Source organism: Trematomus bernacchii, unplaced genomic scaffold, assembly GCF_902827165.1.
Source record: "Trematomus bernacchii unplaced genomic scaffold, fTreBer1.1, whole genome shotgun sequence".
Lineage (NCBI taxonomy): Eukaryota > Metazoa > Chordata > Actinopteri > Perciformes > Nototheniidae > Trematomus > Trematomus bernacchii.
Window position 1 is genome coordinate 3,306,867 of NW_022987714.1, and position 13,092 is coordinate 3,319,958.

At 41.3% G+C, this 13,092-nt stretch overlaps 1 protein-coding gene across 1 annotated transcript in view; it reads left to right on the forward strand.

Annotated features, from left to right (window-relative positions):
- Nucleotides 1-13,092, forward strand: part of LOC117491362 (FERM domain-containing protein 5) — a 59,538-nt gene that overhangs the window by 40,011 nt on the left and 6,435 nt on the right. Inside the window, 13 exon segments of the mRNA XM_034141292.1 lie at nt 1,540-1,644; nt 3,133-3,175; nt 3,359-3,437; nt 5,126-5,223; nt 5,979-6,086; nt 6,089-6,101; nt 7,156-7,243; nt 7,392-7,480; nt 8,072-8,135; nt 8,255-8,346; nt 9,274-9,348; nt 10,299-10,367; nt 10,567-10,673. Coding sequence (XP_033997183.1) covers nt 1,540-1,644; nt 3,133-3,175; nt 3,359-3,437; nt 5,126-5,223; nt 5,979-6,086; nt 6,089-6,101; nt 7,156-7,243; nt 7,392-7,480; nt 8,072-8,135; nt 8,255-8,346; nt 9,274-9,348; nt 10,299-10,367; nt 10,567-10,673 — 1,030 coding nt within the window.

A 13,092-nucleotide genomic window follows, 5' to 3' on the forward strand; every position in this document is an offset into this window, starting at 1 on the left:
TATCAAAGACCCCCATCACCCCAGCCACAAACTGTTCTTTCTGTTGCCGTCTGGCAGACGTTACCGCAGCATCCTGGCAAAAACAAAAAGATTCGGAAACAGTTTCTTCCCGCAGGCAGTGAGACTGTTAAACAATTGAACTGCTGAAACAATTTCATAACATTCATCTGCTACTTAGTAATATATATCTACTATCTAATATATCATTCCAATAACTTGTATATAGACTCGTACTGCACTATTCCACTTTTTTTCTCTCTCACTTTATTTTAGAACTATTTTTCTTTTTGTATTACTTTTACTATCTGTATTATTATGTTGCATTGTTGGAGAAGCCTGTGACCTAAGATTTTCAACGACATAATTACTCTGTAGCTATGTTAGTTTGACAATAAAGAACCTTGAACCTTGAACCTTGAACCTTGAGCAGAGTGACATTATCATTTGCAGTCGTGTATTTTAGCTCTGTTTTGGTCTCCACCAAATGCTCTACTATGTTCACCAGCCAAACACAGCCAAACACATAGACAGGTGAAAAGTAAAAGTCCTGAAAAGTTAAAGTTTTCCTTTCTTCATGATACTGATTAATCACAACCACCTTCTGTCTAACCCCTTTGATTCACTGGAAAGATGCAATTATGTATTGCCACAAAACAGCATAATTTGACATGGGCTATATAGGCTATTTTGAGGTAATGATATCCAGTCTTATATATACATTTGCTTAAAATGTCAGTTTTGCATAGTGAGTTGCTTCAGATATGATGTTATAGTTTGAGAGGTTGTCATGTTTCATTGTCTTTAACATTCAGACTTGATTCTAGCCCCTGACAGTGACTGACACTGATTTGAACTGTGTGACACCGCTGCAGCTTCTGATTAGTCGCAGAGCTGTCACTTACTCTACCTGACTCTCTGCAGGGAAGCGCCACGTTATAATCATCACTCTTAATGTGCTCATCCCAATTATATCAGCATTGATTTGTGTTGCAGCATTTGACTTGTTTTTATCCAGCCATCTTTTTAGAGGAGTGTCTTAGCAGTGAACAGTTTGAACTTGAAGTGCTACTTTTGGATCTCTACACAATAATCTGATGCAAATATGTTGGTGTTGTGATGCAGTTACATTGTTGCAAGCAGGAATAGGGTATCAGATCATTACTGGACACTTTTGAAGGATGTCCAGGCTTTTCTGTGCTGCATTAAACCCTAGGGTTTCTCGAAAGGGAATGCAGAGTATTAGCAAAATCTCATTGAGATTTCAGCATATTTAATCCATCCTCTCTGTGAGCTCCTCTTTTAGCTGTGGAGGGGTTTATTCCAGACACTTCGGATAGCTCTGCCTGTGTATTAATATTGGATGAATCTGAGATATCTCTGGCAGGGTTTTAAATACATCTGAAGTACCGTCTGCTGGCAGGAATGATTTCTCATAGATAGTACATTTAATTTTGTTGTATCTGTTTTGGACACATATGTTTTTGATTTGTTGTTGTGGGTATACTTGCTGATTTTTGTTTTTCTCCTCTTCTATTACAGCGGGATGCAAAGGGATCGTATCTGTTTGACATCATCTGCCACCATCTCAACTTGCTGGAGAAAGACTATTTTGGCATCAGATATGTGGATCCAGACAAGCAGCGGGTAAGTGTGCGTGTGTGTTTGTGTGTGTGTATGCGTGCTTAAATGCATTTGCTAATTCATATTTTCATTCTTTTATAAAGCAGTTTAAATGATTAAGAAAAGAGAAGCATATCCATTCTATCGTACACAGTTGTATTCAGGCTATATTTAAAGGTGGGGTAGGTAATTTCGGAGAAACCAGCTCGAGTGCGCTAGAATTTGAAAATACACAACTGGAACAAATCTGCCACTTCCTTAGAGAGCCCCTCCTCCAACACACACGAACGCGCACATGACCAATGAGGGCACGAGATAAGTTTGTGCACAGATGGAAGGCTGACAGGCAGGTAGGCCATCCAGTTATTTTAGCCGGGCAGGCTAAAATGATTGGTTGTACTTTTTACAGTACTACTGCTTCCACAGATGACATTTTTTTATGGATTTTTTGTCAAAGCACTTAAGATATTCATTGCTATCGGGATGTTAAGAGCATTCCATGGAATATAACAAAAAGTGTATCTCGAGCCGGTTTCTCAAACTTACCTACCCCACCTTTAACTAACATATTATGGCTTTACTATCCAATGTTATAGTGTGTGTGCCTTGTTAATAATACAATTTACATAGTTCATTTCTTAATTGAAACCATACGTTTGCAATTTGTTTTGTTATCCATTGCATCCAATGTGTTAAAGCTAGAATAGGTCATATGTGTACTTAAAATGACTTCATACCCACATAACTGGGTTGCTTCGTGACCATCTATAAATCATATGTGTGGCTATACTTTTAAAAATGGATTGGCTTTGATTCATTTTGAAGAATGAGACTGCCAAAGTGAAAAGCTGTGTTCTTCAGCTTCTCTTATTCACAACGCCTCTCAGACGGACGGTAGCTCCATCAGGCTCTCCTGCTGTGAGGCATGTAGTAGCACTGCTGGATTCATGAAGTATTCACATGTTCACACACATGTTGTAGTCCTGCAGACAAGAGCCAGGTCCGGCTGATGCTGCATTTCCGACGCTATCACTCAGGACTATTTTGGTGGCTGTTGCTGTGGGTGGGGTTGGAAAGAAGTCAACCTACGAGAAATATTTAGAAAGAATATGCTTCCAGAGAGAAAGCTAACATTTATCGGGCTGCGGACACACAGAGAGTGTGAGACTGTCATCACCAGCAGCTCAGTGTTAAGTCTAAACCTGTTGTCTAATGAGCCTTCCTGCTCCAACTGTGTCTCAAGAGACCTCCACAGTCACATTTTCAAAAGAAACCCTGCTGAATATTAATGTGCAAAGCAGCTTTTGCATATTGCATATTTCTCTAACAGTGCAGTTTTAACATCATATTCGGCCTGACTAGGATTCCCCAGAAAACTGTCAGTAATAACAGCTGATCACCATGACAACTGATATTTTAATTGTCACCTGAATGTTTTGATTGATGGAGGAGAGAGGATTTTTTGTGTATTTTGTTATTTTGCATTCATCTTTTTTTTTCTTTCCAATGCAGCACTGGCTGGAGTGTTCGAAATCAATTGCAAAACAAATTAAATGTAAGTACTGTTTACGTTTATATAGAGGACGCCTGGATGATTGAATATGAATCTGCTTGTGTTTGAATCTTAAACAGTCCTGCTGTCTCCTTCGATCTCCTGTTGAGTGTTTTTATAACTTACCTACCTAATTTAATAGGTTTTCTGTATGTTTCCTAAATGTTTTGCTTATGTTTCCTGCAGCTCAGCCTCCCTTCACCATGTGTCTGAGAGTCAAGTTCTACCCTCCTGAACCTGCTGAGCTAAAGGAGGAAATCACTCGGTATGACCAGCTGTTGTTGCTTTCACTTTAGATGAAAGGGCTCTTATTCTGCTCCAGCTTACCTTCGTTCCAGTTTGATAAAAAGGAAGAAACATTGCCATCATTTGACAAACCACTGTGCTTCGTCCTTGTTTTTTTTATAGATGTTCCTGTAGTACAGATAGTGCTCTAAAAGTTTTACGCGGAGAAAACATGAGTCTTTCTAAATCTATTCATGGGCCTTCATAATTAAAAAGCCTGAGTACTTAACTGTCTAAAACATTATGATAAATATTACACAGAAGACAGAACACAGTTTTCAAGAGGAGTTGTGAAGCGGAGAGGAGAGTAAAACACTTCACTAGTAGCTGACAATGCGCAGAACATTAAATGCAAACACTTTCTTTCCATGGTAATTCTTCCTAAATTAGGTCCTGATAAATGACCAGAAACCTGAAACGGACAGGGTGTAAAAAGCCCTTAGTTTACACTGCCTCCAGACCACCAGATAATGCTGAGTAGCGATGTGTGTGTGTGTGTGTGCATGTTTACTGATACATTCATCACTGACATAAGGGAGAGGTGACCATTCTCTCTCTCTCTGTGCTGTAATGAGATGAAATGTGCGCCACATGTAGAGTGCTGATGCAGAGTGAAAAGGAAAAAGGATGCGAAAGTAAAAGGGGGGGGGGGGGGGGGGTGGCGGGGTGATACATGATGATGAGAGTGTGTAGAGGGCAGAACGCAGAGGGCGGGAGAGGGTAAATAATCAATCACATACAAGGTTCATTCAGTGGGTGCTCCCACTCATCATACTGTGCAGAGATTTATCTTGGACAGATTGTTAATGCCACATAAATAATATAGACACCAAAAAATGCAGCTTTTCCCATAAATTATTATGATGAAATTAATATTTCTGACTTGTCATTGTAGAAAAAAGCACAGATGTTACTCGTAACATTTATGATGCCGCTGTTTCAATTTCAGATTTCTAAACTGACCGTGTACTATTATATCTGTAAAGGTGAATATACTTCTGCAAATGTGCCATATCTGTGAGTGCCTTCATCAGCAGCAATTAACACTACAGTAAATGGCTGTTTAATTATTTCCCATTTATTGTATTTGTCAAACCTCTAAAAGGTTTCGTGCAGAGTGAGAAACGTGGGAAGTGTAAGCATCTTGTTAATGTGTTTCTCTGCACAGAAAGCAGTGTTATTCTTTGAGGAAATGGCCTAGATAGAGACAAGCTGGCTAATTCTGAAAATCAAACGAGATCCTGTTCGTGGTTCAGGGGTTTGTAAAATAAGAAATGTAATAAGTTCTCCTTGAATAGTGATCGTGATAATAATGTTAATAATCAGTCGTCATCGTCACCAACATGCTGCAGATGTTACCTCAGAGTAAATTGCATGCTTCAGGATCTCATTGGTTGGGTGAGAAACTAGGCTGGACGCTTTAAGAGAAGCACAGCAGCGTCAGTACTGTAGCAGCCTCTCCCTCAGGGCCTTCCTATCCTCCTTTCCCCAAAACAAAACCCTCATTTCAGTTAAATCAAAAAGAAATATTCAATCCTCCCATAGGGAATATGAACTCAACAGACTGCTGTGTCTTTACCTTTCTTTTCACTGAGAACTGTATAAGTAGTTTGGCGTATTTATGAATATCATTAGAATCTCATACCACTGTTGTCCTTTCCTCTGCAGATATCTTGTCTTCATGCAAATCAAGAGAGACCTCTACCACGGTCGGCTGCTGTGTAAAACCTCGGACGCGGCCATGCTGGCTGCCCACATACTTCAAGGTAATGGCGGGTGACAGATGGAAGTGACCTGCACCACTCTCCGCTCCACACTGTGTTCACGACCTCTGCTTTACCGTGCTCTGTAGGTCACCCCTCTGATTATTACTGCTCGCAAAGCTTATATATGTTTTTTTACGGAAAGATGCTGAATTAGGTGATGAAGAATGTACAGCAGGAAGGCTTTCAAAGGAAATGCCTGCAGGGTTTTTTATGCACACGGAAGATTGTCTACGCTTTAAGGCATGTACTAAGCATTTCACGCTCATTAAATTTGATTCCCATACTGATATTGACTCTGAAACTCAAAGTAAAAGGCTTTTCTGTGCTTTGTATGATAATCAGTTCATAACTTCCACAGTCTTTAATGAACAAGAGCCCATGATTATTTATGAAGTCTTTGAAGTCATTATCTGGCATCTTATCATCTTTTGCCTCACATATAAACATAAACAAACACAACACTCATGAAGTATGATGGTGGAAGCTTAGCAGAAGACACAGCATTTGAGGATAAGGAGAGCCAGGTCCTCTGAGGAGGGGCTGATGAATTAAAGATGGGCTGCATGGTCAGCTCCTCGCAGAGAGAATCAGCATCAGGGTCATCTGAGGGAGTGCAGTGTGGCACGAAGGAACACAAATCATCTATTTTCACCCCCAAAAGATGCACCTTGCTGAAAAATGAAGTCATCTTTTTAACTCCCCATGATTGTGTGTGAATGTGTTAAACATTTAACTTTTTCTTATCCTCCATCTAGCTGAGATTGGAAATTACGACCCTGGGAAGCATCCTGAAGGTTACAGCTCCAAGTTCCATTTCTTTCCTAAACACTCGGAGAAGCTGGAGCGCCGGATTGCAGACCTACACAAACAGAGCTGATGTAAGAGCCAGATTATAAAACCATGCGATCAATTTCTCTCTTGTTTTCACGTAACTATACCAATCCCGCTCCTATAGTATACCGGCTAAACAAACACCAGGCTATCTGTGGCATTTATGTCATTAGGTGCAGTAATGAGGCACCATTTTTACTGTAGTGAATTGGACAGAGTGTTGCTTATATGAGCAGAAAGCAGGGAAAAGCACTCTCTGACTGGCGTTTATTAGAGGTATTAGTGATGGGTCCTAGTTCCAGCTTTAACTGAAAGAGTAGAAGAGTCAAATAATGAAAGTGATCAGACAGATCAGACACACACACACACACACACACACACACACACACACACACACACACACACCATGTTTACATCACTTCAGGGGACATTACATTGACTTACATGCATTTCCTGGAGACTTATCCTAACCTTAACCATAACCAACACATGCCTAACCCTAACCCTTACCCTAACCCTAAGGGAGGCGAGTCCCCACACGTGACTGTGTAAACAGATGTAGGTCCCCACAAGGATAGTAATGCTAGGACACACACACACACCAGAAATCATTATTACTGTCACATGCAATGCAATCCAACTGATTATTATTTGCACTAATGAGTGTTTTATCACTCCTAATGTGAATAAGCTTCTGTGTTAATGATGTACAGTAAAATTCCACATAGACATTAACAAAGTTCAGTTTTTAAAGCTGTAGGAGCATAATGACAAACATCATTAGCCTCTGCTGCCCACTAGTGGTTTCCTCTTGCTTCACCACCAAGTAAACACTTCACTATGAATATTCACATTGATTTGACACCCTGATTAAACCAGAGTTAAAGCCAGATACACAATAACTGCTTTTTAAATATATCATGACATATTTAATTTGACCTTAACTGGTCTTTATAATAATGTATAATCTGTATTACCTCTGATTACTTCCAGTCTCTAAATGAATGTATCCAACTGTTTTATATGACTTGTTTGTGCCTTGTTCATGTGTCCTCTGTCAAGACTGACACAGATGTTTGGTGTGTTGTTGCTCTTCCTCAGTGGACAAATACCTGAAACATCAGAGCGAAATTTCCTGCAGAAAGCCCAGATGCTGGAGACATATGGCGTTGATCCACATCCATGCAAGGTTTTTCAAGCACTGCTGTACTATTTCTAGATAGTGAACATTCAAACATAGACATAGAGCAAATGCTAAAACATATGTAGTATCATTTTCTTTAATCATTGTTGAAATGTGTGTGCTCAAGTTCTACTTTGAATTTGTTCTCTTCCAGGATGTGTCTGGGAACCCAGCCTTCCTCGCCTTCACGCCGTTTGGTTTCGTGGTGCTTCAGGGAAACAAGAGGGTTCATTTTCTCAAATGGTGAGCCAAACATGCAAAACTGTTTCATGTGAGCCAGAGACAGAGCACTCCACCTCCTATTTGCAGGAAGTTAGATAGACAAACAAACACATACAGGCATAATATGCATTAAACAGCATGTGCACTACAGCTGGTTGTACAATAACACTCAACAAAGCTAATCCATCTGCCTCTACCTGTGAAGAGCCCGCAGTTAGTATGTGCACAGATGGCTAATTACAACAGTTTACGCCTACTGATTTGAATTCAGCCTATTGCTTTACTGATGAATTGAAAATATGTAGAAGATAGTGCATTTATTTTTAGCTTTCTGCTTGTAACTGAAAAGGTCCCTGTTACACTAATGAAACCAGACTTACTATGTTTGCAGTATTTATTCTGGCTCTGTTTGTTTGCCTTCAGCACGCTCAGGTTTCCCTCATTCTCCATTCCCAGTCTGCAGGGAATATTATCAGTTATTTGTTTTGTCAGCCAAACACAGAGCTCCGTGGCTGTTTATGTGATCTCAAAGTGGTTGTCATGAATATTTAAAGATGCTTTGTGGCTTTCTGTTTCTGCTTTGTTTCATCTGTGACGGTCTCTCCTGGACAGGCACGAGGTGACCAAACTGAAATTCGAAGGCAAGACGTTTCACGTTTATGCAAATCAGAATGAGGTGAGTTTAAGTATTGTTGCATTTGGGGGGCAGAGGGAACCCAGCACTGCATAATGAGTGTGGTTTTCTGTCTCAGTGTGTTATATTTTCCTGCAAATACTCTTTATTTCAATGTGCAGGACCAAAAGATCATCTTGACATACTTTGCGCCCACACCGGAGGCCTGCAAGCATCTTTGGAAGTGTGGAGTGGAGAACCAAGCTTTCTACAAGTAAGTCAACAAATCTCTTCTTCTGTTTATTTTCAATGTTCCTATTATTCTCCTGCACTGTCATGATTTAGTTGCCTGCTCTGCATCTTTGAGCGCTGTCGGGTTGTGTACCATCACGGTACCTTGCTGTCCTTAAAAGCCCAATCCCCTCGGGTTGTTTGTGAGCGGGGAAAATGAGGTGTGAGTTGCCCCTGACCTTTTGTTGAATGAGTGTTCGCTGGCACGAGACTGCAAGCACTTCAGTGCCCCCTCTGAGATATGCCCCCCTGTCTCGGGCCATGAATAATAGTGCAGGTCCCCTCTGTTCTCTGCAGCTCAGGAAAGGTAATTTAAAAAAAAAAACAAGTGAGCTGGCTGGCTTCAGAGTGGTGTTGTAATAAGTCGAGCTGAGGCTCAGGCGATGAAGGGTGCAAAGGCGGGGTTAGCATATGGAGAGAGAGAGAGAGGGCACGGGAAGGGCAGAGCTTAGCACCCATATTAAAGTTAATGTGATGTGACTTTTGATGATTATCAGCCTCCCGCTCATTAAAACCATACTGAGGGGAGTCAGAGGAACTGAAAGGCAAAAGGACATGTGATAAAGATGTCTTTCGGAGAAGCACACAAATCCCTTGAAAGCAAAAATGAAACATGAAACATTAATGTCTCACTTACTATGACAATATAAACATATTGAATACTGTATGGAGCGGATGATGCACAGCCTATACTGCGAGGAGAGGGCATGCATCATTTAACAGCAGGGGATTTGATCCTAGTTTCTGCTTGTTCTGGGATCCAGAAAGCAGGAAGTTCATATATTCACGCTTGAACTGTAAGATCATACTCTTGCAATAGTCAGTCAGGAATTGTTTATATTTTAAGTTTGTACTTACTGTTTTTCTTGTTCAGCTGCAGTAGGCTTCATTTCTCTTTCTCTTTTTTCAGGCTTGACAAGTCAAGTCAGGTTCGCACGGTGTCTAGCAGCAACCTGTTCTTCAAGGGCAGTCGTTTCCGTTTCAGGTAGAGTACACAACAAGACACTATGACTGATGACAGGGAGGGGAGGACACTGCAGAACACCCCCAGCTGGAAGTGGATAGAAGTGTTCCCAGAAGACGTGGCCTCCTGGCCCTCTGTGCTGTTACGTCAGCGTTATTTAGCCCAGAGGATAGTACTGACACCTCACAAGAGGACACAGAGGGGAAAACCAAAGAGATCACATGAAGCATTATCACCTTGATGTATAGCTAAGTCATTGTCCTTTTTTATTAAAGGATCAGGTCACATAAATAATATATATTTTTTAATTCTCACTTATCTTCTTGCCTGGTATTACAGTTTTTGTTTTATTTGCTCAGATTTTGAGATATCCAGCTAAAAGAATGTTGTAGATACAATTCAATGTTCAATGTTTTAACCATGGGTGTGCAGAATTGTTTTCCAGCTTTTAAAAATAAATAAATCCAAAAACCTTGCTTAATTTTCATTGGAACTCCTATATAGTAATACAATTAGCCCTAGTTAAAAATGGATATCTCAAAACCTGAACTGTCAAAACCAAAACTACTCGAGATAAATGAGAAAATAGATTTTAATTTTGATAAAATGGCCCTTTTTGTGTTTTAGGGATGTAAAGTAATTTTTAGAAACTGTTAGTGTACTATAGTCACAGTCAGTTACATTTTGAGTTTACTGTTGAAGGGAAAACCATGATCATCGTTATGATTTATTTGCCTGCAGGTCTGTGTGTGCATTTGTCTGAATGATAGTAATTCACTTTCACAAAGCTGAATTCACCGGGTTGATTCAATCATGATGCTCATGCAGTGTACTCATCCACTGCAGTGATGGCGTTCATGGCATTGGGTGACACCAGTGTGCCCTGTTACCTGTGTGTGAATGTGTGTCTGTGTGTGTATGTGTGTGTATGTGAAACTCATCCTGAGCATCGTCTCTGTGCTTTACAACAGTGGACGAGTGGCAAAAGAGGTGATGGAGCAGAGTGCCAAAATCAAACGCGAACCTCCAGAAATACACAGGTAGAGTTTTAAACTCACGAAAGCTCAGAATGTCCTCAATCAGATTTTTGTTTTGTTTTCCTCTATTTTCTTAGGCACCAAGCTACTGTAGATGTCTTTAAATCCCCAACACCTACACGCTACAGTATGACTTACCTCCACTTGTAGTGATCTCTCTGCAGTTACATTACTGCATCTGTATCTTTGTTGTTCTCCGCAGGGCTGGCCTGGTGCCCAGCAGAAGTTGTCCATCCATCACCCACGGGCCTCGCCTCACCAGTGTACCGCGCACACGTCGGAGAGCCGTGCACATTTCTATTATGGAGGGTAAGAACTGAGCTGCACTCCTACGCTTCTCCTAAGGCCTAAACACTTACCTGCTGGGGACAAATGTGTGTTTTACAAGACATGTATTCCGTAAATGCCTCACACACTGAAACATGTCAGACATTGCTGTTTTATGATTATTTTGAATTTATCTATACTTTTAGTGAAGTATACTGATTTGTTGGGTGTTAAATCTGATCAAATTGACCTTAATAGTTATACCAGTCTTCCTGGCAGCGGTTATTTTCTCACTCTTCAGATATAATTACTGATAATGCGTTACAACTGGCTGGTCCAAAGTCTTTCATGTATTAGTGAGCCTTTAGTCCAATTTGTGCCAACTCCTCCCCCTTCTTGAGAAAACATACTTCTGCCTACACACACATACACACACATGCTGTAACTTGAGTCATTTGGCCCACTTGATGCTTGCGGCCCTGGTGGGACACGCTGCAGGTGTGTACGTCAGCCTGCTCCACTTCAATGCACAGTTTCAGAGCTGTGTGTGTGAACTTTAGTGGTTGTTTATTTGATGGGCCAACACAGTGGCAGCTCACTCGTTCAGACCACCTGCAAACAGGAACAGGTGGCCTCATTGAGATGGGTGCAGCAGGCGTACAGTTCTCCATGGCTCTGGGTAAAAACAGCAGTGAGACCAATAGACTCTGCCTTTCAAGTACATACTGTACCTCTTTGTACAGGGAGATAAAATAGATGTCAGGAGCAGGTGTACTGTGTATATTGAGGGTCTTTTGCTGCTGGTTCAAGAGAGCCATAAGAGCTTCCCACCCCCAGTGTGTGCTGACTGGATGTCTTACAGTGGTATTAATACCCCAGCTGAAAATAGCCTGGGTCTTCTGCTCCATGTATGTCACTGGCCCGGGTGTGGCCAAAGCAGGCCAGACCAATGGTGACGATTGTAGCACTGCTGCAGAAACCCACCGTTTTACCTCACACACTCCTCTCCGCTAACCGCAACTAAGGCTGATCCCCTTGGCCCAACACACACTCACACACACAGGGAGACTGTGGCCTGGACTCCGGGACAGGGACCATAAGGACGGAATAAACACGTGCATGCCGCAGCCATGGTGAAGTGTCTGATCCGTATCACCACCCGGGTGAATGTCCACCTGCGTATGATCAACCATTGCTTTCGGGATGTGAAGGTTCGCGTGCTGAGCCTGGGGCCCCGTATGCTGGGCAAGGCCCTGGGCGTCCTCCCCCTTTACCCTTCCCTGACGGGGCAGGAGGAGTCCGCCAGCGTCACCCCTTTACCTGGCACTCCACTGCCCCCTGTTCAACCCAGCAACCCTCCAGGTAAACTCATCCCAGAGCTAGCCAGCGGTGTGCTTTACATGGAAGTGGCAATGGCTTTCTCAGGTTTAAATCAGTCTCTGCCTCAGCAATGGTGGTGTGGGAGCAACACCATTCCTCTGTGTGTCTGTGCCTTTTGGAGGGCTATAAAAAAACGTTTTTTTAGTTTGTTTTGTTTGTTGGTTGAATTATTTGTTGATCTTGCAGCTATATTTGGTTTCAACCAGTAAACAGTAAATTAAGAGGTGAAGTGTTTTTATTGGCATTTCTCTTAAAGTTAACAACTTGTGAAATAAAAATAAAAAAGTCATGTTTTTTCAGCTTGTTGCTTTCCTGTGGTAAGCTTAATGTAAGCAGTGGCAGATCAACACTGAGTCAAGATGGCCGCTGACAGTCACTCCGCTTTTATGCCTCCTTTTAGTTTGACAGGAGTTTAAAGTCAGCAGAAGCTTAGGCACCGGACATAATCGGTCCTACCTTTCCTGCAGTTTTAAAAAAAGTCCCTTTTATGATTTGCTTCCTCAACAAAAGATTAATTTTAATCTTTTCCATTAAAGTGAAGGTGTAGGGTTGCTCTGGAGAATGTGATAGGGTCAGCAAAGGGCTCATCCTCACTGACATGTACACTGTTGTGAGGCTCTCTCTCACATACTGTACTGTCACTTCATACTGCAGATGGGACTGTACAGAGACTTTTACATATGCAGATATACATTTCAGGTTTTACCATACCATTTCTACCATGGGAAGTTCCTGTTTCCCTTTGATATCTACAGTATCAGAACATCTTTGTTGGAAATGTTGCAAGTCAATAAGCGTCACTGTTTTATGACTTTTTTTAAGTTATGTGTGATTTTAGTTTCAATTTCATGAAGTATTTTGATTTGTTGGGTGTTACATCTGATGCAATTGGCCTTAACAGTTATACCAGTCTTGCTATTTATCCATATACAGACTTTCCTTCATCACAATATCAAATGGCATATACAGTAAAATAATATATTATCTTACCTCATTCTTGTGGATTTAAAATATGTTTGCCTGCCATTTCCTTTTGGTTGGTAGTCTTTGACTGTTTGGTGTTGATAAAAGCATGTTGATT